The following is a 26857-nucleotide window of genomic DNA, read 5'->3' as shown; positions in this document are numbered from 1 at the left end:
GGAAGCACCATGTGAGACGAGACAGTGTTTCCCCTAAAACTTTTTTTTTTTTTTTTTTTTTTTTTTTTTTAGTGGTGGGTGGTACAGCATGGTTGACTGTGGAGGTATGAGGTTCATACCGAATTAAGACACTGACAGAATTCATTCCTCTACATTTTTGCAACCAGTGCTATTCATTATTTCAAGCTTCAGGGGGGTTTTCTACATTTTTACTATACATTTGGTTCTAGCAGGGAGATGATAATGATGATAATGAGCAGAGGAGAGATGAGACACCGCACCTCAGACTGTGGTGCTGGCCGGTCGATACTGGGTGCAGAGTGATAGAAAGCATAACATCGCCACTAATACAATACTGAAAGGAAATAGCACTGTCTAGAGATAATAGCACCTTTACACACTATACACCTAAATGCATCATTACATATGGCACAAACACAGACATACACACACACGCTGCACAGTCGGCCGTTGCTGAGAGAAAGAGAGAGAGAGAGAGAGAGTGAGAGGGAGAGAGAGAGTTGTGTTCATTAAATTGAACAGAACAACAACAGCAACAACATAAACCATAACCAGCCTCTGAAGCGAAGTGTGTGTCGCAGCTCAACAGTCCACACACACACACACACACACACACACGGAGGTACAGGCTAACTTTAGTATTCTTTTTTAACAATCTCTGACTTTGGCTGACTTTGAGAACCAAGCCGCACATAAAGATCGGCTGCTCGGTGTACGCTTTGAAATGTGCGCCATGACTCGACGGAACCGGCGCCGAAATCTCGTGTGAATGACGCCGCCTCATGAACGCGAATCTGGCGTCTGACGCTTACAGTCTATACACAGAGTGACCTGCCAATTATTAATTATTATTCAATGACATTCTGCACAAAATTTCTCAGGGGAAGAGTGGCTCTGCTGGCAGAAATAATCTCATTGGTTGAGGTGAACTTCAATGGGCAGACAGGTTTTGATAGGTTTTTTCTGGCTGAAGCAAATTTTATACTTAGATGAAAGTACTGTCTGTGCATATCAAGTGATGCTATCTGATACGCAGTCGGAGCTGAAATGGCTCTCCACAAAGGTGTGTTATACCTGCCTGAGAATCTCAACGTCATGTCAAGTCAATGTGAGGTCGTGCGTGTTGTGATGGGCATTCAACAAAACACACATCAAGATTTTTTTTTACATTACGTCTGCATTTTGATTATAAAATACTATTTTTGCTGGGAGTGTAAATCACAAGTTTCAATTCTTTGGACAATAAAACAATATTTGCCGATATCACAAAGTCAGACATAATACAATTTCAATTCGATTCAATACAGAGGAATGCAATCGAATTTGAGGCAATGTCATTATGCTCATTGAACACAATGAGGTACTTTCCAATGCTTCTGTTTTAGGTGCTTAGCCAGCTCTGACTCAGCTTTGACTTGTTTCCTGAGTGTTTTATCTCGTTCCGGCATTGTTTGCATAGGGCAAGTGATTTGTCAGTTGACCCTTCTTTTCTCTGAAATCCAAAATATTTCCACGCTGCTGATTTATTCCCAAGAGGGGAGCAGATATACTTATTGTCTTTTTCTTGGCTGCCGGCCGCGGCTACCATTATCTGCCTGGCACTAGAACTGTTTGGATGTTCAGGAAGGCGGTGTACTTGGATGGAAACGGTGACACAGACGTACCATGGGAATTTCAAAATAAAGGCGTATCTCTACAATGACGGAACGGGTCGATATTTTCACTTAGGAACTATGATATTGGATCGTTGATCGTCAGATTGGTATATCGACCCAGATTGATGCATTGTTACATCCCCAATTTTTGCCACTGAAGAATAAAACATCCAATAACCAAGTGTAATAGAGAAGGTGTTTAATATTATGAATATTATGAACAGTCTAACTATTTTAAATGAGATAGTTAGTCTCGATTAGCATACAGGTTCAAACTATTTTGAAGGTATCCGAGTAAGCTGGTTAGATTACGTAGACCATCCAAGATCATAAATGCAATGGACATAATGAATGAAAAAATAAGTAATTTTATTTATTTTTTGGCTAGCGTGGCTTCTGTGTCACTCGAGTGTGTCAGTCATACTCGATACGCCTGTTAGATGTGCACTTTGCGGGTGTCTCTGTCCAGTTTGGAGCCACAGTGGGTAAGCACATCAAGCAGGTGCACTTAGTGTTTCTTGAAAAAAAGCGAAGTTGTTTGGCTCCGCCCACCGAGGTTCAACTCAACACATTTGAAATTTTCTGAGTCACCTCTGCGGATTGATTATTTTCCTCAAATGGAAATCAACCGGCAAAGATGCAATTTGAAAAGACAATCATGTGGTGTAATGATCATGAAGCACTTTGTAGTGATGGAGTGATTATTCTGAAGGACTTTGTAAACTCAGTTTCTAACAAAAGCAACACAAATTAACTTAGTTTACAAAGCAGGATCCTGACAAAACCCCACAGGACAGTGAGAGCACACTTCACACACACACACATACACACACACACCAGGGTAATGGTAAGAGCAGGGAGCGGCGGAGAGGGTGAGTGGAGCGTTGGACATAAATAAACTGCCTATACATTTCCTCTTGGTGCCTAATTGCTGCAGCGAGCTGAGTAATGGAAGAAGCAGCCACTTGTCATTGAACTATTCCCCAGTGAGGACTGATGCCAACTGGTATGCTAGATAATGTGCTGCCTCCAGAGTACCTTGGACCGCTCTCTGCTACTGCCCTGAGTGGCTGGCTGACAACACCGAGGCCAGTCCTACATCTGCAACATCATGTCCTCTGATGTAAGCAGGCGCGTGCCAGGGATAGTTACACTAGAATCCTTGAAAAAAATAAACAAATAAATAAATAAATAGATAAAGAAAAATCTTGCAAAGCAACTTTAGGTGTGATGTGCAGGAAATAGAAAGTCCTTGCTGAGCCATTTTCTCTGTGAACTTTTATTTTTTCTGGCACGTCGTCCTCTTAGTAGCAGCTACAATAACGTCTGGCTCTGATGGGGACGCGAGCATCCAAACAAATAATCGCACAGACAGAGACGGAACATTCTCTACAATTATCAGAAGGACTCTGAGAGGAGCGATGCGAGAGCGAAACTGAAGACCAGATGTTCGCGTCTATCTAGGACTTTACCGTTTGTCACCTGGGGATTAAGGAGCACTTAACACAGTCTGGATGAACTCATAAAACGTCAAGGTGGACAGCTGTGGGGGTATTAACTTCAAGAGGGTTGGCAAAGCTGGATATAAAAACGAGATTTAAAAGAGATCATTCTGATTAGCTGGAGATAAGAGCATGACAAGATTGCATATGAGGAATAAAACCTACAGTTTAGTCTAGATTAGGGGATGATTTTTTTTTTCTTTTTTCTTTTTCTTTTATCTTTTTTTTTTCCCAAGAGGGTAAAACTGTGTGAAAGCTGTGGTCATAAGCTTTGGTCAAAAAGTCCCAGTAATTTTACCTTTATGTTGATTTATGGGGATAGTGTAGAATAATGCAGGATTAGCCTTTTCTCCTTTTCCTTTATTTTTTTTTTTTTTTGCTTTACTAACTACTTAAAATTCTATACAATTCATGACAGTGACATTTTTGGGGATTTTTTTTTTTTTTTTTTTTACCTATTTAAAAACGTGTTGCTACTATGTAATGTTAACTGATATATCCCAATTAGTGGTTCAGCCTACAGAATAACCAGCTCATTAATTATTTCATATTTTCAATTCTAAAAGCTCATTGTTTCCTGTGTTTCTGCACAAAGGAAGTGAGGACTTTATGAGCCACAACAGCATTTTCCCCCCATTTTTCCTCCCTGGAAAAAAATAGGAAAATAACAATGGTGGGAACAGATAAACCAAGCAAAACAAAAGGTGACAGTACTGGTCACACAACCAAAGACGGCACAAAAATAACAGCAATGGCCACTCAAACTCTAAGATGTTACCGCAATAAAAAAAAAAAAAAAAATAGCTATAAATTTGTTTTGTGAGGGGATTAATTAATTACATGTTGCTGATAGTTAAAAAATGGTCATGTCTTCATACATAAGTTTATTTATTTGTTAATGAGATATCTCACAAAGCTAGCAGATTTGGATGCAATTGGTGGACAGACAGTCTTTAAGCCCAAGGATCATAGGATTTGGGATTGAATAGAATAGAATAGAATAGAATAGAATAGAATAGAATAGAATAGAATAGAATAGAATAGAATAGATCTTTACTGTGCACCAGGGTGGAAATTTGTCTTGCAGTTCATGTCAGTGTCTGTGGCTTAAATGTCATCAGTCGCTTCGTAAAGCTAAGAATACTGATGGCACTTGGGTTAGAGGGCTTCTTCAATATATTTTTATTTGCCAGAGGAGCTCTATAGCGCCTCCCAGAGCTCAAAGGCTCAAACAGCCTGAAGAGAGGATGGGAGCTACCTGCCAGGATGCTCCTCACCAAAAAGTTGAGTCAAGGGCTTTTGGGGTTTGCCAACTATTTTGCTTGGCATTAGCACAATCCTGGGAAGTTTATTCTTGGATCTACGGTACTGTACCTGTCAGGAAAATGAAAAGATAAAATGAGTTTTGTACACCAATTCTATCAAGTTTCTTGTTTTGTTATTAATTATTTTGCATTAGCCGCACTGATTTCCAACAGGATAATGGGTTAGCACGTTTGAAGTGCCTTAGTGTGGGCCAGAAAGGCAGCTTCACCAAAAGGATCTGGCCACCTAAGGCCACGTAATCAACATACTTAAACAATATAATGTGCATAATGTTCGTCATTGGTCATAAATTCATTAGTAAAAAGGGTGAACAGCACAGGGGAAAGAGCACGGCCTTGTGGGAAGCCTGCGCTCAGAGTGAACACGTCTGACACGCTCCCCTCTGTGGCTGGCAGGGAGCCTCAACCATCACGCTGCATTCAAGTGCAGGTGGGAAAGTCCATCATCTTGGGGCTTCCACATTGGCTGCCAAATAGCATTGAATTCACCTGCTATGTGCTCAGAAAAATCAAAGCCGGAAGACAACATAAAACATTATGGAGTCTACAGCTTTACAAGTTGGAGAATTGTTGTGAGTTGGCAGAGTGCTAAGTATTGAGTGCCTACTGGTTTGATGAGTCATTGGCAGTCATCAACAATCCCATCCACCCCCACAAATAAATTACAATGATTTTGTGCTACGGGGCAGGAGAAACATTGCTTAATGTGCATGTAAAACACTATATAATTTATTACAGTGAAATGACTGTGGAGGTTTGAGTGCTGCATATTGAACAGCTCCTCTGTGCGCTGTTGTACTTTAACTACAAAACTACGACGTCACGTCACTGAGCGTGCATGAAAACATACAAACTCTAGATGTGTCATTTTAAAAGCAGACATATCATCAACATGGCTTTGACTTATTTTCTGACATTTGTACTTCAGTCACCTCACCGTTTAGTTTGAGCCGAAGTTAAAATGTTAAAGAACACATTTTCAAAGGAAGCAGATTCTGAAAGAAAGTAAACAGCTCTCCAGTTAAATTAAAACAGCCGCAGTGTGCCCGGGTTAATGACAACAGGGTGCATTTACACGCCTTTCGAGGCTTCGATACACCTCCAGGAACAAGCTTGGCACCGGATGAAAGTTAAACTTCTTGTTAAGCCTTCCTCTCCATCTCTGCGGGATGAGGAGAGAGGCCAAAGTTGTCCTCTACTTGCTAAAACACCAACAACAGTTTCCTCCCCATTCCCTGTTTGTCATTCCTTTACAGCATCCTCTCTGTGGCTGCCCTGCGAAATGTCAGAATGACCTAAAAACACGTTCATTTCTTCACTTTGGCTATACATCAGCCACTCGCGGATTTGGTCTATACTGTGGGAAATGAAAGAGGCTCGAAAGAAATTCACACGGGTCTCGGCTCAAATGAACTTTTGGCCGCGTTCACCACAACACTTAACACTTAATCATCTGCTGAAAAACCCCCGGTGAATACCACATTTCCCAAATTAAAGCACATTGCTGCAATCAATCAGTTTCAGAGTCGACCAAGTGCCAAACTGACAGGCAGTGAGATGCAAAAGGTGGCCGAGTTCAACATAAACTCACACCAGCAAGTTTCTGCAGCATCAGATCATGGCAGAGAAAACATTTATTTACTCATTTTATATGTTTGCCTTGGTTTCAACTACGGCACAGACCGTCATATCAGCATTTATTCAATGTCGACATGTTTGCTGGGTTATAAATTATTCTCTAATTCTAAATGACGAGTAGATAGAGGCAAATCGTGCAAAAAAAAAAAAAAAAAGAAAAAAAAAAATCAATAATTTCAAGTTACTGTCTCGTAAAATGAAAATGGAAATATTGAACCTTGTAGAGTAAAGCACTGCAATGTGATGGCCACATTTAACAGGCAAATCTAGCAGCAGTGGGCCTTATGGATAAATGTTCCTCAAGGACAAATGGGTTGTGCTCTGTCATGACCTGGAGCTGCCAGTAATAATCTCTCAAACCATGGGGGTTAAGTCCTATGGAGATTTCCCACTGCCTCCCATATAAGCTTCCTGTTATCACTGGAGTGCAGGTTCTCTACTTACATAATGGCAATCTCTAAACACCCTTGCTCCCAAACTTCAAAACTGTTAAAAAGGCTGCCAAAGTGGTTTCAAGGACTAATTGAGCTTAATATTGGCACCATGTGCTGGAGCACATGCTGCTCAGAGTCAACACACACACACACATGAATGCACATGCAAACACACACACACAACACACACATTTGCTATGAAGGAACTGCCAAAGTCAGCAGTCCGTAAAAAAACTTCACATCTTGAATAATAATAATGATGATGGTGATGACGAGACACACACACACACACATACGTACACACACACACACACACACACACACACACACACACACACATAATCAATAATCATGAGATTCAGTTATCTGAAAAATGTTACTGTCAGAATGGTAATAATAAAAGTCAATGTATTGCAATTTCAGGAATTTCAATAAGATAAACATGATGATCTGCAAGATTTTTGTTTTTTTTTTCAAAACGTTAACTGGCGTTTCTGCACTGCACTCCTCAGAGATCACCTGTCAGTCAAACAGAGTGGACTGGACGGTGACTTTTTCTTTTACTGTTCTGTCGGTGGACTTAGCAGTAGGAGGCTGTCGCGGCTCATGCTACCTACCCAGTTCTTTTTTTTTTTTTTTTTTTTTCCCCCAAACAAACCAGAAACATAAAACGCATCCCTTCCTGTGACAGCAGAGGATTTTTCCAAGGAAACACCCAGAGTTCAGAACAGGAAATGTGAAAGTGTAGGGCAAATCTAGGGTAAAACATCAATCAGCAATGAATAGTAGCAAAAATTTAAAGGAAAAATGTCACAGATTCAAATTTTACATCATAATAAAACCCCTGTAACATGCTTGTTTGTGATATTGGTGAACAAATGTGTGTCAGTGTCTGTTGCAATAAGATGTGTCGCCTAAATGTTACCACAGTGTTTTCCTGTTACAGCCCAGAAACACACATGTAGAAAATACACAACACCACCGCCGGCTCTAAAACGCGCCTGAGTCAGCAGCAGTGCAAAAAAAAAAAAGTGTCTCGCCTAAAACTTTGACAGAGAGTTATTTACTTTCAGGGCCATTTATCAGTCCTGCAGCACTCACTGTGCACAAAAAACAATCATCTGCCGTCGCTTTCCTGAGGGAGGGGCGCCAGGTTTCAGCGGGGAGGAGGACACAATACAGTACGCGCTCTCTGTTAATCAGCACAGTACAACAAGGTCAGCTCATCAGGCAACGCCCAGCCCTGCCCTGCCCTTGCACGCCAACGCCACCATCCATCAGGGCATCTGTGCAAACCAAATCCGCTTCCAGACGAGAAAGAGATAAACAAAAACAGGCCGAGCGTTCGTTTGGGCCTCGGTACAACACACAGCGGTACGCTAGAGATTGTGGGTCAACGTCTTTTCGACTGCACACGAATCTCACGCACACGACAGTCCGCCTTTTCACTTCCTACCGATGGATGAGTAGCGTGCGCTTCCTCCACTTACATCAAACAACGCCTGCTGCGTGCGCCACTTCTCAAAAGCAGGTTTAAAACGGTTTTGTTTTATATGAAGCGAAAATCTGAATCTTGCAGTTTCGCTTTGACAGGCTGCATTGTGTGTCCCGGACTCAGTGGGAAAGATTGCTCATGGTATTACTCATAACATTTACCCAAGGCTGCTCTCATAAAAACAAAAAACAAAGCAAACAAAAAGAACTTTGACATTTGATAGCTTAGGGTATTAATTTCCATGTTAATGCATGAATTACGTCTTGTTTTTCTTTTCCAGGAGGACATCTTTCCTTTTCTCTCTCTCTCTCTCTTTTTTTTTTTAATATAAACACTCTGCTGGATATCTGACAGAAAACAGCAAACCCGCGCTCTTGCAAGACCGGTCCGCAACAGCATCCTCGCGCGGCTGATAGCTTCATAAAGTTGTCGCGCTCCGACTCTGACAGCGGGCTGAATGATCATTTTCTCAAAAGAGGAAAATTAAACAACAGCATACAAGTGGTGATCGCAGAGAATTAAATATTGCCCAATGAGATCATGTTGACAGAATCCAATTAACCTTTGCTGCTTCGCTATGAGGCCTTTCGAAATCGGCTTTGCTGTAATGCTGACGCCATATACACACACGCGCGCGCGCGCGCACGCACGCCCCTCCCTCCCCTTGTTTTTCATTCTTTCCGTCTCATCTCTCCCATCAGCGGCACATCAGCGGAGTCTAGAGGGAAGGTTATTTATAAGCTTCAGTAGTAAATACAAAGACTTAATTATTGATGGTGCCCATTGCCCAGCTCACACTAAGTAATGAGGCCTGGTTGAAAAATGGTGCACCTAACGAATAATTATTGCAGTTTATCACGCCTGCGAGTGGTGGGCTGTGGGATGTGCATCATGGGCTGCCTAGTTGTCGGGACCAGGCGGGAGGAGCTAGACGGGCTTTGTCTTCAATTGGGCCATATCACTGCACCGTGCACTGCCGCCGCCACCACAGGCTTTGTTCTGAAAGGCTGAATGAACCACTTCACAGTGTGTTCGTGGCCTACATCTCCTTATCCCCCAGGAGCAGATCAAGGAATGGAAAAACAAACACAGGCCTTGTAACACATAGGCATATCAGGAATGTGGGCCTGTCCAGCTCTTTAATTCCTGCAGGATAGGCCTACATACTGGAGGGGGCCACTGAACAAAATAGTAAGCTGCAAAGCTTTAAATGTTAATTCATCTGCCTCCTCTATCAGGCGTTTTTTGGGTCAAAAAGCAGCGCATCTTTTGTTTCTGTCGGAGGTTGCGCAACACGACAGCGAGCGGTGCTGCTCAGTCCAGAGCCCCAAATAAAAACATGAGGCTGGTGAGCTGCCGCATGTCCCGGCATAATCACCATTATATATTAAACATAACCAGTTACGCTGATGAAGTCATTAACTACGCTAATTAGCGCATTAATTAGCAAATGTTTCATTTTGCAAATATTTCTATGGCAACATACTTGGTCTCACGTAACACATGGGGCGGTATTAACATGAACTCGGTGTCTTACAACATGAGGGAGGTACAGCAGTTTCAAGAAAATCATTTTTTTTCCTCCTTTTCTATGCAAATTTATGCCGCAGGTGCTCAACACTCTCGGCAGATTTTTTATTCAAAAGAGGGAACCGGTGGTATAAGTATTAAGTTTTTATTATCTTTTGATTTATTGTGTCCATGCATGTGTCAACACGTGGACAGACAGACACCATCCCAACAACATAATGTTCCACGCTGCATGTACTGTACCATGGTTGGAGAGACATAATAAAATCCATGATTCAAACTGAAAGGAAGCGGGGCATGTTAAAATGCGCCTTAACCCTGGTTTATTCTCTGATAGCCAGGGGAAATTTCCTTACACGGGTCTCTTGGTGCATAACATGTGAAGGCATACAGCCAGTGGCCACTGCAACCCACTTAACCTTGGCATGTCCCTTTTCACAGAATGCAGCGTCAGCACACAAAGCACTAGATTTATTCCAGTGGAGCGACATTACAGCTGGAATGATAGAAAAAAAAAAAAAAGAAAAAAGAAAAAGAAAAAAAAAAAAAAAAAAGCAGTGACTGCAACGCATCAATCCAGTGGGGGGTGATGGGTTAAAGCAGACAGCATGCCTGGTTCAGCTCTCACCCCCGAGACGAGGTGACAGTGAGCAGCCAAAAGACGAAGGAGAGGTTAAGGGTAAAGCCACTGACAGCCCCGCCGGCCTGGTGAATGAGACGCTTCAGACACCAAAGTTGTCCTGTGGGACTCGCGCTGAAGGGGAACACGACACACACGGATTCATGGGAGAAAACACTGACACACACCAGTGACGCGCGAACAACAAACACTCAGACACATGAGAATTGTGCCCTTGAGCAGAGTTAGACCGATATATGGCTTTTATTAATCATCAATATCAGCCGATCGATGGTCTTGGATCACGAGGGAGGTTCCTCCCTGGTCATATACAGTAAAAAGCCTGTGAAGCCTGATTTCTTTTTTTTTATTTTTACGACTTTTCTTTTTCTCATTTTTGGGTCCAATTCTGTTTGTCCAATTTTAGTGTACAAATCTTGTTTTGTTTCTTCATTAAAAGGTATAATGTAAGCCAGAGTTTCCCTTACTGTGGGGAGTAGGAGAGAACTGCTAACGCTGAACAATTTCACAGGTTTGGTGTCCCATGATGGCCAGAATACTATTTCAAAGGCTTTTCCACCTTGAGTTTAATTTAAACATGCTGAGTATCAGCACTAAATACTGGCACAAAATATCAGCTATTGGAGATTGGAGACGTTAAGTATCGGTATCTTGGCTTCAGCAAGGTTTTACCAGGATTTAGACACAGCTGATGCACCTCCTCTCTCAGGACGTGCAAGTCAAAGATGGAGGTCAAGAGTTAAAAGGCACAGCCACAAAAAAAAAAAAAAATTAGGTCCATCACACAATCCGGGTAGCTCGAATTTCACGGCTGTTATCGTCTGTTGTGGAGAAAAGGAAAACACTTTATGGACAGCGACTAAAGCAACTAGAAAGCAGCATGTTAAAGCAGGAACGCCGGCATATCTTATTGGTATTACAGAGAGCTTAGATAACTTTGAATGCGAAGCCATTCCTAAATGTCAGCATCTGAAATCATTGAAGGTTTCAGAATACAAAACCAACTCACTGCAGGTCATGTTCCCAGTTCACATCCATTATTGCATCGCCGCTATACCTTCTCAACAAAGCTGGTAAACAAAATTAGAATTTCTCACTTGAGGCGCTCATTAAATTGCCGTGAAAAGGCAGCGGGAGTTTTGGGGAGAGCCATACTGTACGCGAAAGCGACTAGAAAGTGAGCTCGATGTCAACAGCAAAATGAAGGAATAAGGAACTGCCTAATTTACATGAATTACAGAAATGATGTAAAACAATTTGTCTTCTTGAGTAATGTCACAACAAAGGCCTCCTGCACAGGCCAGGGGCTTCGCATGCAAAGGGAAACGCTCGCTCTGCTGCAGCGTAGTTTTAACTAAGTCTTACACCGTAAAAATCAGCAGCATTGCACAGATGTGCTGAATACCAGTATTTTATTCAAGCAGAAGCACTGCTACTTCATTTCAAAGAGGAACTGGGTCATCTATGACTTTTTATCAACTTCATTTGGAAACCAGAAATCAGAAATTGCAACATCGACAGGTCTCCTTTGGCATAAATACTAAAGTAACATTTTCACGATGGAGATTAGTAAGCTGGCTCGGGCAGTGATCCAACACAGCTAAAGCAGAGGAAATAGATCACCAGTGGGAGTGAACTGTAGTAACACTTGGCGGAGAAACTTTGTTCCAAAACAGGATGGAAAGTGAAATTGAAAGCCAGAATCTCAGCACTCGGTGAAACGTCAATGATTATTGTTCTACAATGCCATCAATCCACTGTAGACAGTTTATTATGATCATTTTGTGCCACGGGACAGTAAAAATCTGAACCTATTGCACCTTTAATTGTGTTCTAATCAGGTTGGATTTCCGTCTGTATTTTGGCATGAAAAGTTTGCAAAATCAATATCTCAGTTGCTAGGCACAAAGTCAGAAAGGTCCATTCAATATAGAGCTGGTTCTCACTGTCCTAACTACTCTTAACTCAAAAAGAAAACTAGTTTTTGCTTATGAAATTAGGCAAATCTAACTTTTCAGTCAACATATCCAGCACTGCTCACTTCGTATTTGCTGATTTGGCAAGAGGGTCAACACACACAGGGTATTATATTACCACCAGCCACATGCTGCTAAATATTTAGCTGTGGCTTATCAATTTGCCTACCCTCCAAGCTACTTTGGCAGCTCACCCACAGCACCATCATTTCCAGGTGTCATTCTATACTAAAGCCTATTTGGCAGGTAAACTAATGAAAGCAGCAGGTGAATTTCGTATTATACTAACTTCTGGGGCCAGTGGACAAAAAAAAAAAAAAAAAATCGTTTTCCTGTGAGCAGGGTTTCTGCTAAAGCACCATAACTTTCAAAAGGTGTCTTTTTCCTCCTTTACCGAGTGATCAGTATGCTGCCCGACAATTTCATCAAAACCCCGAGCACTCCTCTTCCCACGACAGAGATGGTGTTGGCCGGATGCTCGAAAGAAAGACTCGGCCGACACGAACCGAGTCGTAGTATCTTCCACAAAAGGGGTCAGCGTCAGACACGTCTGAAGTGGAATAGTAAATCAAACAGTCATCTCTCTGGAGCGGCGGGTGATTAGCATAAGCTCCTCTCCCCACAGTGTCCACCGGTAAAGAGGGGCTGTTGCCTCGAGTGGAGGTAATGCCATTTGAACAGCGCTATACAGTTATGTCTGTTACACAGCTTCTGTGCAGTTACACAGATTCAATATCCGTGCGAGGCGAAAGCTCACGAGAGTTTATCCTTGACCCGATAAGAGAGAGAGGCTTTACTCTGTCAACAATTCAAATCTTGTAATTCTTTCCCATTTTGTAGGCTGATGAAATCTTTCGCTCCGCTTTTGCAGTGCCTACGACTTCAAAGAATTATGCTTTCTGCCACGAGGCCCACAGTCTCTGCTGTGTGAATGTAATATCAAGACAAACAGTGGCAGACCTTTGCAACGAGGCAAGATGATGGCTACTGTCAGGCTTTCAAAACCTCATCTACTTCTACTTTGGCATCGAAACAGCGGCTGTTTAACACCATCACATTTTCCAATAACATATCATATTGTATATTAGTTAAACCATAATGGTACACTCAGTTTCAGTCCCTCCCTAGGAGCAATTATCAGATTAATCTGATTAAGTATAATCAAAATACAGTTAAAGATCCAGTGACCTACTCTTTATTTTCATCCCTGGAAAAAAAAAAAGAGAGCGATCAGTTTATTGCCTACAACAACATATGCTCTTATTCAGTATGCCGAGGTAATGTCAGGTATTATTGTCTTCTATTTTAAACAACACTTAGCGGTTAACATGTCAAAAAACATGTATTAGTGTTTCTGTCTGTTCTGTTTAGTGTTTATTTTTGCCTTCAGGGGGTTTTCTATATATGTGTCTTTATCTGTTGAGGGAGATACTGATTCCTTTTGAAGCTGTAATGAAAATATGTTTACAAAAGATAGGAAAAAAAAAAAAAACACTAAGAGTACTTAGATTATCCTTCCAGCAGTTCATGGCAAACACAAAACAAGTCAACTAAAAAAAAGTCCTATCAGAATTACAACGTAATTAAGTAAATAATGTACATTATGTCACCTTGCTGTTAATAAATAAAGATTTATTAGTCACTTGACTCCTACAGGATTCAATCAATGTCAGTGTTTCTTAAGGTCAACAGTGATTGAGTAAAGTTTTGTGCCGGTATTCAATCTCTTGTAATTTTACCATTCATGGCAAAATAATGACAACAATAAAAATATTCAGTGTGCCCCAAGATTTTATTCTAGTCAAAGTGAAAAAGCCTCTGAAACAGTGTCACATTAAATGAAATTATAACAATATAATTAATGAAAAATGTTGATGTATATATAAAATGTCACATTAGAATCTACTCTAACTGTACCATATGTGCTTACAAGTAAAAAGAACAAAATCCTCCCAAGATGTTGGCAAACTGATAGACCTGGTCCAACCCTTGCTTTTGGTTTATGAAGGTTATTTTTGTTTATCGGGCTCAGTGCTATCTGCTATTTGACCTGAGACCACATACTGCCACGGCCCTGTCCAGCTGGATCATCTATCACTATGATAAAGGCACTCCACTTTGTGATTGACTTGAAGAGAATGAGGTGTCCGCACGGTCTAAGTTCAGTGTCTTGAAGGGACGGGGCCCCCATTCATCTCCTCTCTGACATCTCACTTTGTCTCAGGGCACCTCACAACCTCCTGGTGACACAAGGTGGTCGAGGCACTCTGCGACAACACCACCACCAGTCAGTCAGCTAATAGCTTGCTACAGGGTCGGCCCTCCGAATCACCTTGGAGTTCAAGAAGGATATTTTTTTTTACACTTGTATAAATGTTCACATGGTTTTAAGCATTTTGGGGGGCGGTGAAAAAAACGCAACGACAGAGGAGATTCTGCTCTCGCTGATTATTAAGTTTTACCTTTACCTTGAGTTATACCTCAGTAACCTCCTTTCCATTTGGCAATGATTACAATCGGATCACTACTTGGGTGATCAGATTGTAATCGTAAAGAGCAGAGCCACATCAAACCCTGCTCTAAATGTAACCGAGATGCTCCGACCAAGATGTTTCTAAGATCTGATCATCGAATCTGGCCTCATTAACAACAAAGCATAAATGTAACACGTCTTCAAACTGGGCGTAGAGGCTACCTAAATAAGCTTTCCCACGTGGATCAAACCAGGAGGCCGGCACACACATATCAAACAGGCAACAGGCAGCTCAGATAGCAGCAAATCCAAAAATGGATTTTTTTTTTTTATGACTGAGCATGATGAGGTGTTTACCGTCAATTTTACGGGACATAAATATTGCGTGAGGAATTCGCAAGTATGTGACAATCTGCATTTTGACAAGGTAAAGAGGAATCGGATTTCAAGGTGCGTGGCATGGATGCATTTTAATGCCAGGAATAAATCCAGCTGCATCAGATCTAGACATCATCGGGATACCGGGCGCATGTTAATGCCAGGTGTAAGGGGCACCAATGTATCACTGATTTACATGCTTCCTGCAAGCCTACCTGTGCTCTCCGTTCACAGGGCGCAGGATTCCTTGTCATGCTGTGCATTTGACAGAAAACAGGGAGAGCGACGGAAGAAAAAGCTCCCTGCTCTTGTCGCAGAATCAGATATTGCCTCAATATTGAAGCCAGCTCTCAAAACCTATTCACTCAGCACAGACTGCAATCTATCTGAACTCTCAACTGCAGTTTACTACTCCCTTATTTCTCATGAGTCCTGCCCTAGTACTACCAACGCCGTCGCTTCTATAGGTGTCTGTACACAAGCTCTGACCCTGTTTCTCGAAGGTTGTGATGTGCATGTGCGTCTCCTTGTTTCTATCCAGCATTACACAGCCTTGCAGTGCGCCGGTTTTGAAGCCAAAGTTGACAAACACTTGTAGAAAGACTTATGAGAGGAATACAGTAGTAAAGCACAACTTAAAGCCTTTATGAGTATCCACACAGAACTGCCTAAGACTGAATTTTTCTCTCTGATCATAAAAAAGTACAGTGTATTTAAGGACATATATACCTATGACAGTGCAAAAAAAATTGGTGTATTTGGGCTGCAAAACAACATGCCACTACCTGGTTGACAGTCCTGGAGGAAAAATCTATCTAGGACAGTTTCAGACAAACTTAAGAAGCGGGAAGGAGACACTACAGAGAGCACAGTAAGCTCTGCTGCGTTTCCTGCTGCTTTCCTGCAGGCAAACAATAATTTCACCTGGGTGGGTCGGTCTTGACAGGTGAGGGTGCACGGCAACTAAACTCCAGATGGGATCCAGGAAAGCTGATGAGGTTTTGTTAGATGAGACGTGACTTGAGAGTGGCGTGGAGAAATGCGCAGTGAAAGGGGGTTGTGTTTACAGGTAGAGCAATGACAAAGGAAGAGAGAGGGGGGAAAAAAATAGGCAGCACATACCTGACACCTCTTGAGCCTTCACTCTCAGATCTGTGAATGACAGACAAAGACAGCTCGATCAGGGGAAACAGAGACTCGAAAATAAAAAGGAAAAAAATACAGAAAAATAGGCAAAGATTAGCTTTCATCCGCGTCTGCATGCCAAGCACATGTTTTGACTCCATGAGAGAAACGACAGTCTGGGTGAGTTAACATCGGAAAGCTAAAATCATGATGCGGCACTTCCGAGCGGGTCAAAGAGAGACATGAAACTGCATCGACAGCATGAAATTACGTTTGGCTAAATAACTGTTTGATACATAACTGAGGGCAGCTCGGTGCAAAGCTAAGCTGCCAATTAAACTAGTGAAACTGCTTTCTTTGCTTTTCCAAACCAGCAAGTCCAGGACAGTTAAATCCCAAAGGCCAGCAGACAGAGAAGCAGACCATCAGAAATCCTGCACATTTCTCACTGATGGGAAGCCGCAGCATCCATAGCTTTACTTTATAACTCTGGGCAACTCTCATATACAAGCAGTCTAAATTATGCACAAGGTTTACTTAAGCAGTACCTTGGCATTGTCAGAATATTCTTCACTTCGCTGCAGGGCTGCTTTAACCTACATCAAACCAGAGCTATGTGCGCAACCCATTTCCCACAGCTCAACATTTTTTTTTTTTTTTTTTGTAATCTTAATCTACTTGAGAGAATTTTTTTGATGTTTTATGAGCAGGAATTGGCAGATGCCTCTCTTTGCATTTTTTTTTCCCCCCTCCGCATGAAGCTGTTGTGCAGAAAACTGACGGCTCAAAAACACACAGGAAATTACAAGCTGAATTACGGAAAAAAATAACCTATTTGGTCCTTTAACCCTGGGCAGATGTGCGGTCAGGCGTGTGTATAATGACAGATGCCAGCATGGCTGCGGCTCACCACGGCTTCAAAAGAATGTCATGTCAAAGCAGTCATACAGCCGGACAGGTCCTTTCAAATCTCTGGGAAAAATAGAGGAGGAAAATTCCATCCTTAGCGGGGCACTGCAGAGGGCAAATTGTCCATGGTGTCCACATCAACTTCACTTAGAAAAGTGAAATGGACTCTTTTCAATTTAGCTGGTGCAGGCCTGACTGAGAGAGTGTAACCAGCCAGCCTTAATAGAACTGACGGACTCCTTTACACTGACCAAGTTGTCTTTCATAACCTGCCACATCCAGCTAATAGCCCTCTTGTCTATCCTCACTCTCCCCCTCAGTGGTGGGGTGTCAGCTATTTGGCACGCGGTGTTCAATACTGAACTAATGAGAGTGATCTATGAGCTGTATTAAATGCCACTCTGGAAAAGTGAGTGAAACAAAACCTGGCAGAGGCAGCAGTTTGACACCTTCATCCATGCTGTGTTTTTTTTTTTTTTTTTTTTTTTTTTTTTTTCCCCTCAGACAAACCTACCAGAGCATAGCCAATCCTTTACTAATGGCATAATGCTACCCTGCTTGAACAAAACCGTTTTGATGAGGCACTTCTGAACTTCACGTGTAGTATTTTGTCACCACTGTTTTCGGGGCGAGACGCACCGGTGCAAACACATGGGAAGGGGGAGGTGGCCACCACAAGGAACAAGGCAAGCTAGAATTGATTGAAAACAAGACGACATGCCCAAAGGAAATCATAAGCTGTCGGTGGGAGACCAGCAGAAAGATTAACCTGTCCTTAGTCGAAAGCAAAATCAATGGTCAACCGTAAACAACGGGACTGCAGTGGAGCAGTGCAAGAGCGGAGAGCACTGATGGGAAGTCTGTGGCCTTGTCAGAGCGAGAGGATGGGGCACACGAGGCTCCCGTGCATTTAAACTCACTGACAACCGGCAAAGATGAGATAGTCACAGGCACAAACAGAGTAATTGCAGAAATTGAGATCGCTGGGCTGATAAAACCCAGTTAATGATATCATCTGAGGATGTGGGATAGCCAAGCTTTCCCCATAGGTTGGCTGCAGTCACCGCACAGGCCACTTTACAGCTGACTGCTGAGCCAGAGGGGGTTATGGATTCTCTGGGCACTGGTGGCAGAGTAATGCCAGATCCACAGTGCTCCGAGTGGGTGCAGAGTACGGTGCATAACTTATTTACATAGAGAATACTCTCGCCTCTGGAGAGTGGCTGTATAATTATCAATTTATCCACATAAGTAGGGGGCTTGGCTCACATTTTCCTCTATAATGTTGACTGTATTGTAGCTATTAGGATTACTGTCTGCACTGCGATTAAATGGGGTGGGGGTGAAGGTCTTGTATATAAGCATATATGCTGCTATACCAGGGAAATGTTGTCATATGCGGTACATATACATATGAACCAAACAATTATACCCAAACATGCACACAATAGGTAATACACGTATGTGTAGCCCATATATGTTGGCGGCTGGCGGTGCATGTATTTGTAAAATATGATAGACCCAGTATATATCCGTACATGATATGCATATGTTTCATATCTGAATATTTAATATGGACATGCAGTATATGCCATGTATATAAATCCCCTTGATGTGCATATATTACATTTCAGTGCCCAAAGGGTGCATGCAACATTCATGTGAGTAATAAGTATACTAGAACTTGTAGACCTCTATATTACATATTTACATTTTAGGCCTTTAGCTGACCACCATAGAGACTTCATTAAGTGCAACAGTAAAGAATAAGGCTCAGTTCTTTTACCCACAACACTGACAAGCAAACAAAACTAATGAAAGGGCAAAGGTCAAGGCCTTAGGCAAAATTATTAACTAATCCCTGTGGCAATTCGCCTGCTGAAAGCACACTGGGCCTTGGTGGCCATAGCTGCTCTGCAGGGTTTGTGACTAAACAGGAAAGAAGCCCTGCAGGCCCACCTCTTCTGAGCCGACATCAACACTGTGTCACCACCAGTGACATTCCTGCTGTCTCCTCCTCCCTGATGGATGGGCACTCGTCACATGACTCTCTTTGTTCAACTGAGAGAGAGCATGAAAAAGGGCATCTGTAAACAACCATGAAAGTACAGGATGTGACAGCCGTCACCCACAACGCCAGACTAATTGAAGAGAAAACAAGGAGGGATCAAGAAGTGTCGCAACTGCATATGTTATTGAATGGAAACAAATTAAAGGGATGAGTGGACTTGTCTGATATGGGATATTAATGATTGGATATGATAGCCGCTATCAATTCAAGTGTTTCTAGGTGCCTTTGAATTCAGCCATGTGCTCAGCTATGTGGCTGAGCAGTAGGAGAATACTAATGCCGCTAATCAGTAAACAAAAGGCTGATGGTCGACTCAGGTGTTAAGACTTCAGGAATAAACATCAAATTTTCTGTGTCAGGTTCTCTAGCTTGTCAAATGTGATCCTTGTTCCATGTGGAGGACTTCTTCTGCATAAAACACAAAGAAATGCGGGATGCATGGCAACCACAGGTTTTTTACTCCAATTACCTTGAGAGTATCCAAGCAGATAGAGGCTAAACTGTGCGGAGGGGGAGCTTCTTCCACAATGACAAAAATATCACTGTGTGCTTTGTTGAATTCATTTCCGCCTTCTACTTCAGCACACAAATCAATACATCCAGGCCTAATGAAGGGAAAAAAAGCTGATGAGGGATGAAATGTCTGCTTGTAGAAAAGCTGCAGTACCAGTATTATGGCAAATGGACTTCTCTGACAATCAAATGGGCTCCAGCAGCTGTCAGTCCAATCGTGGGAAGGATTAGTGTAATTAACATTTTCCAGGCCCGCAGAGTTTTTCAATCAAGTATAAAGTTTTAATAATCACAGACGAATGGGACTGCAGGGAATTACTCATGGACTTGTTCAAGCGCTCCACCACAGCAGGGTTACCCTCCCATCTGCACTTCATCTGGGTGAAAATTTTCCTCATCCCATTTCCACTCGCCTCTGTCGATACCAGTCTTTGCGAAATCTGATTCACGTCCAAACAGAGCATGCAAGCTTGAAATGCAATATTGCATCGACTTGATTCTGGGCCAAGCAAACAAACTTGCACGCCTAAAGCAATTGTAGAGCATTCCCAGTTGCTCCAAAAGAGAACTGCTGCCCACACTGGCATCCAGAAATCCTGGATGGCAGTGTGGCTTAACTCAGTCCAGAGTGGAGGCATGCTGTAATGAATTGGCAGGGGGCTGCAGCCAAGCCAATTAAATGATATGAGCCTGACAATAAGTGGTTTTCATTACATGACCCCAAGAAACCCACAGCAACCAAATTTAATCATCTCACAATACACTGGTTGTAAGAAACTGTCACACCCAGACACTTTCTAAATAACAGATTACAATTCCCATTATGAATTTCAGCCGGCATTTTCAAAGATTTTGTATAAGGACTAAGGTGTTAGGACTAAAGTGCTTTTATAAGTGTGAATGCATATCAGAATCTGTTATGTGCTTAAAACTGTGACTAGATGGGCGCTGCTCGGCTTCAGAAAGTGGAAAAAAAAGTTGATAAATGTGATTTCTCACATTTTCCACTGCTGTTAAAATTCTGTTTCCCTCTCTCATGTAAAATCCCTTTGGATGAAGAGAGGCTTTAGCCGGCTGTGGCTTCTGTGTTTGCAGCGGGTCATCCAGTGCTGAGTTTCCGTTTGCTTTTCTCTTCCCTTGTCAATTAAATCTGCAGTTGTTTAATCCAGCAGGGTAATGAAATTAACCTTTTCGCATTCTGGGCAATATATCAGAGCTAAAGAAGACAACCACCGTGGACAGGGTGGTGGTGGCCAGCACTCTGTAGCATCCTAGTCAACCCTGCAGTGTTAAAGGACATGGCAAGACTCCAGGTTACATATTATGCATTCCCAGGGCAATTTTAGGCCACACGAGATTTGGATATCCCCCGTTCTTCAGATTCAGCAGAGTAAAATCACCTTATCCAGCTGGGAATGACTCTACTTGACTTTAAAAGTTGGCAAAATCTCCACAAAATTGACTATCAGTCAGCGGGGAAACTGGACATCAGAATCTCCGATGAGAGTGTATTTTCACATTTAGTGGTGGGTTGGTGCTGATTTAGTGAATTTCAGTATCTATGCTTTTCATGTTGTTGGACATGATCCATTCCACAGCTTAAAATTAAATGTATTGAAGCCACCTGTCATAAATTTGAGAAATATAATAGACAAATCTAAGGATAGAAAAAACAAAAGCGACTACTTTTAACATGCAATAGGTTACATTTTTACTCTCCTGTGGCGCACATCTGTGGGATGTTGATAGCAAAGTCGATCAATACCAGTGAGTCAAAAACTGTGCCCTCCAGTACGACAGCCTGCTCAACAGACACACGGAGAGGAGCTCCGAGTCTAGTTTATCCAAAAAAAAAAAAAAAAAAAAAAAAAAAAACATTTGTTTTACTAGCAGCGGAACATCTGTTGTAATTAAAGGATTCAGTTTGTAGACTGAAGATCACACACGTCTGGAATGAGCAAAAGGCAACAGCCAGGGAATTCAGGTGAGGCTAGCCGCCCTACACAAGACATAATGGCAACAGCTGTACAACCTACCGACGACAACACATCAACTATCCTGTCACGTCAGAGAGCAAGCTGAACTGGAAAACGCCCATGTTGCTCTCCCAGCAGAACTGAAAACAACACTCGACAAACCTCAGTTAAAGGAAACAGAGATGACCCTGCTGGCCCATGGTGACATCATCAGCGCCTGACCGATATACGTATTGTCTGTCCGATATTATCTACCACTATTAGCTCAGAGTCGACATCAGCATGTTTGCCAGCAAAAAACAATAACATAAAATGGAATGAAACAGTACATACTGCACTAAAAAAAAAAAAAAAAAAACAACTTGAAATTATTTAATTATATAGTTTCTCCAGCAGACATTGATTACAACACTTTGTTTGTGTATACTGATTGGGAATTCAAGAATTCCTTCCTACAAATGTGTTTTTACGTATTTAAGAAAATATCAGGGATTATATCATTGTTGGAAGTTTTTTTTGTTTTTTGTTTTTTTTTTAATTTTTACTTTTTACTCCCAAATATCACTACTGGTGTCAGCCTCCCATAATCAAGAGTCGGTCAGGCCCTGGACAGCAGGATCTGGCTTGAAATCACTGTGCAAAGACATCAGGTGGACAATGAGTTTCTAAAACATGAGGTGGAGGACACTGAGAATCTGTCCTGTAATAATATGTGACTGGTAGGAATACCAGAGAGAGCTGTGGGTCAGAGATTTTATGGCTAAGTTGCTTGTTAGATGCACTGGGATATGGCATTTTTACTGGACCGAGTGCATCGCCCTGGTCCTGGCCTATAGTGTAAATAAATCATCATCATCATCATCATACAGTCTGAGACCAGCCATGGAGAAGAGACCACGGCCCACAGCTGCTCTGCTCTCTGTGGTACCAGGAAAAGGAGCGAGTGCTGGAGATAGCAAGGAAACAAGGTCCACTTACACACCAAGGGAAGAGAATCCTTTGTATTCCAGACCCGAGTAAAGCAGCTCGCAAAGAAACTTGAACAGATGCTGAGATTTCTGGCTTTCAAAACTCACTCTCTGGCCTAAACTTTCTGGCAAGCCGTCAGTGTCAGAACCCATTTCAGCTACGCAGACTAAAAAAGTTTCATTCTCAAGCCAAAAAACCAAACGACAAAGCAGCATTATAAATATATATATATATATATATAAACAAACATAAAACAGGAAGACAGAAGCACTTGGCTCGCCCTCCCCTCCCTGCCTCTGCAGCTGATTGACAGCCTCAATTGTTCAGATGTACGAGCCTCTAACTTTCCCTTGAAAGCAAACAGCAGAGCAACATTGCCGATATTCTTACATATTAATTTACTCATTCATGTTCATCCAACAGGGGGATTATTCTTGCTGAATTCAAATGAAAAGTCAACTTATATAATCCATGCGCAGCAGCATTAACTAAATATATGGCCACTAACCACTGCAATGAGTTAGATTGCTCAGCCTGTTACCCTAACAGAGCTTTTCTTGAGAAATGTCTTGGAGTTAATCTTGTGAAAAGCCCCAGGGCCCTGCTCAAGAATAACAATGCATACTTTTTAATGGGCCATGTATTATGAATGTAACCTCCATGGGATTTTGTATTTGGAAATGCAAAATTTAACAACAAATAGGAGACACTTGATTTTGCTTTTCCAAACTTTTGTTTCAGTGCTGTTCCTGATGTCTCCTCACAGGGGTATATATATATACAGCATATATATATTCATGTATACATATGTGGAGTCACAACACAGGCAACAGAGCCGAACTGCAATTTTATTTCATACTTCGCTCTTCATTCTTCTTCTGTGAATCCAACAATGCCTTACATAATTACAATTTCAAAAGAAAGCACCATTCATAACACTTGCTGGAAATGCACCAAATTCTAAAATGATTACTTTCTTTGGAGTGTTTTCCAACAGGGCTAATGAAATTAATCTAAAATTAGATTACTTGCGAATGACAGCTGTGCCACGTTCACGTAGATAGTGCATTTAATGTCAGCTAATGTACGACATTAACCCCACATAGGCCTCTACTAGCCGTTTGCATGATGGAATAAAAATTAATCCTCAGTCTTATTGAAAGATACTATCACCTCCCCAGTGACTGGACTACAAAACAGGAGCGTGGGCAAACTGCCAGCAGGTAGTATATAAGTGTGTCAGTGTCAGTGTGTGTGTGTGTGTGTGTGTGTGTGTGTGTGTGTGTGTGTTGGGTGGGTAGCAGAGTGCAAGCTGGAGACATGGGGAAAGTAACGTGGGAAGGCTGCACTCCAGCTGAACTCTCTAGGTCAGTCTGGGCCAGACAAATATGTTCAGGCTCCATCAAAGAGTGGGTGGCTTAAGCTCTCCGGTCTTTCAGTATGAAATAGTGACCACTTTAGGTAACAGCTCTGAAAGAGGAGCAAAACCAAAAAAAAAAAAAAAAAAAAAAGCAATTTTTCAATCCAGGTGGCCCATATCAACACAAACTGACAGCCCAGATTAAGATACCGCCCATCTGGGTGTTTGCAGCGTGAAGCCAATCAGCTAGCAGGGCTGCTAGTCTGGCTTTATTTTACTTGATATTCTTTTTCTTTGCAAAAATCTGTTGCATATTCTAACAGTGACACACACTGACACATGGGAGCTGCCCAGTGCTTCCACAGCCCTCTGCTGTTGGTAACCGAGCATTTTCATTGGAGCAGCTGGGGTTAAGCTGCTTGCTCGAGGGCATATTCACAGTAGTTGATTAGAAACGCGAGCGTGTTTCTCAGTGGTTTCTCAAGGTGCATGCTTTATAATGCAGGGTTGAATACCTGTTTGTAGATGATTACCCATGTTCAGTATTGTCTATCCTGGAAATGGGCAGAACAGTGGCTGCGTTTACATGGACTGCAATATTCCAGTGACCCAATTAAAGACTCCCTCAGATGAAAAAAAAAAAGTTTTTAACCTTGTTAGCATGTCAGTGTGGTGTTGTTCATATGCTACAAGACGTATCAGGAGCGAAATAATAATAATATTTTTTCCACTTTGAAACTGCAGTGTAGTGAGTCCTGTCAGTCACTTGAATGTTTCATTTTCAAAAAAAAATCAACAGGACCAACTCGAAATGGCTGTTACACATGAACAATATTTCTTTTTTTTTTCTTTTTCTTTTTTTTTTTTTTTTTTAGATTATCAAATATGATACAAGTTACAAGCCAGTGAGCAAGCAGATGGAGGGAGGGACCTACTTGGGGGTCTTTAAGACAATACTCTGAATTTAAAAAAATAAGTCCACATAAACAGCATTTTCTAATTACCTTAACCTGAATAAGGCCAGTGTCAGAGGTAAGCAATACTTGGCTTATGACATGTGGAGTATTTTGATTTTAGTCAGGTCATTGAAGGGACACATACAGTTTATCCAGCTGCCTTATGATCCATGCTCTTGGTGAATCTACTTCCGTGTATTGCCATCAAAATAACACCTTGAAGCCCAATGATTTGCCGGATCCTTTGCAACAGCTAGCAGGGTATTCCACAGTAGCAACCTAACAGAAAGCAGGTTGAACACTGGAGGGAAACTGTAACGCGTGATGCACCATAGGACATCATGAGAGGAGTCTTACATAGTGCCTGGTACAGTGAGGCTGAATCCACTCTGCTCTGCAGCATGAAAAAATGAATATAGATAGAATACTTCTCCAGGCAACCCCTGTCAAAAGCTTAATTGGAATATTGTTTTATATAGAGTAAGGTCAACATGTGGATCCAAAATCTGGAATGAGCTCAGAACAGGTAAAGCTGCAGGTCCAGGCAGAATCCACCCTGAGGTACTTAAGGCCTGCGCCAGTCTGCTTTGGCATGGCCTGAGCCTTTTCAACTTGTCCTCGTTCCAACAAAAAGATACCAGTCCTGTGGAAAAGTTCTGCGCCCAGGAAGGCACACCCTGCGGCCGAAAATTATTTTAAACCTGCAGCTCTTGTATTATATAATGAAGGAATATGACAGGATTGTCCTTTGCCCCTTTTCCACCACAAACTTCCACGGCCAAAGTCGCTCTTGCTCTTGGAGGGGGGGGGGGGTTTCCGGGAGCAAAGTGAGCACTGTAAGCTGATGTTTGTTTGCATTACCACTGCACCCCGAGAGCAGCAGAACAGTAAACACGGAAAATGTCGAAACCTTCATTATGTTCTTGATTATTTGCTACCGTGGCGCAGCGATGTTGCATTTAGTTTTGGAGAAAAGCTGCGCAGAGTGACAGCAGAAAAAAATCCAGAGTGCTGCTGTCCAGTGGCAAATATCGCTGTAACCACCGTCAAATTAATATTTTGGCTATTTCTGCATTACCGCCATGCATCGTGGCTGCCGTTTTCTCATGCAGCAGCTCAAGTCACAGTTGCAGAGCAGTTCATTGGGGTAATACAGTAGCTGCCATCAGTTACATATCCTCCCTTGCGGCTTAGCACTGACAGTGTGACTGCTATCCCTGGTGCTTCAAGTGTTCCCTGAGCCCCATGGAGAAGTGCTGGAGCAGTGGAGTAAAACAGTAGTTATTTGTGGTTGCAGAAGTATAGATGAGGTGGTATGCGGTTGAGAGAGAGTGTCTGTCTCACAGACTCTCACATGTGATATAAACTGCAAAGTGTGTGTGAGAGAAAGGAAGGGAATAAAGGGAGGGGGTGGCGCTTTCATCTAAAACAAAATGTGCGCCCATGTATTTAAGCAGCAATGGGTCTGAGTGTGTCAGAAATTTCACTTAAAAGTGTCAGCGTGAGGCATTTTTGATGTCCCTCCAATGCAAGCTACACACTGTGGGATCAAATGGACCCCTGCTGGCGTCTTTTGAGTGGTACGATGAAGATGTGGCCGTGCAAACATTTGATTGGCTTTTTCCCCGTCACATCAAATGAGCCAGCAGAGGATATTTTGTTAGTTTAAAAAAAAAAAAAAAAAAAAAAAAAAAAAAAAAAACTGTCATTTTTTTTTCTTGTAATTTGTCACACTGATTCCTCAGAAATTCAACAGATCCATTTTGAACATACTGCTGCGATATTAATGAAGGCAGCATTTTCATTTTCTATGATATAATAAGCGCCCCTGGTATAATTTCTACAGCATATTGTGACCGTGATTTGAGGTGTGAACACTAATGCCTTCGTGCCCTGAGGAGAGTGTTTAAT

At 42.1% G+C, this 26857-nt stretch overlaps 1 protein-coding gene across 1 annotated transcript in view; it reads right to left on the bottom strand.

The window, feature by feature from the left end:
* LOC115359824 (uncharacterized) overlaps nt 1-26857 on the bottom strand; it is a 97970-nt gene that overhangs the window by 44801 nt on the left and 26312 nt on the right. The window contains exon 2 of the mRNA XM_030052467.1: nt 16190-16219. Within this exon, the coding sequence (XP_029908327.1) occupies nt 16190-16219 (30 nt within the window). The remainder of the gene's footprint in view (nt 1-16189; nt 16220-26857) is intronic.

Source organism: Myripristis murdjan, chromosome 5, assembly GCF_902150065.1.
Source record: "Myripristis murdjan chromosome 5, fMyrMur1.1, whole genome shotgun sequence".
NCBI lineage: Eukaryota > Metazoa > Chordata > Actinopteri > Holocentriformes > Holocentridae > Myripristis > Myripristis murdjan.
This window is presented reverse-complemented; position numbering and strand designations above follow the sequence as displayed.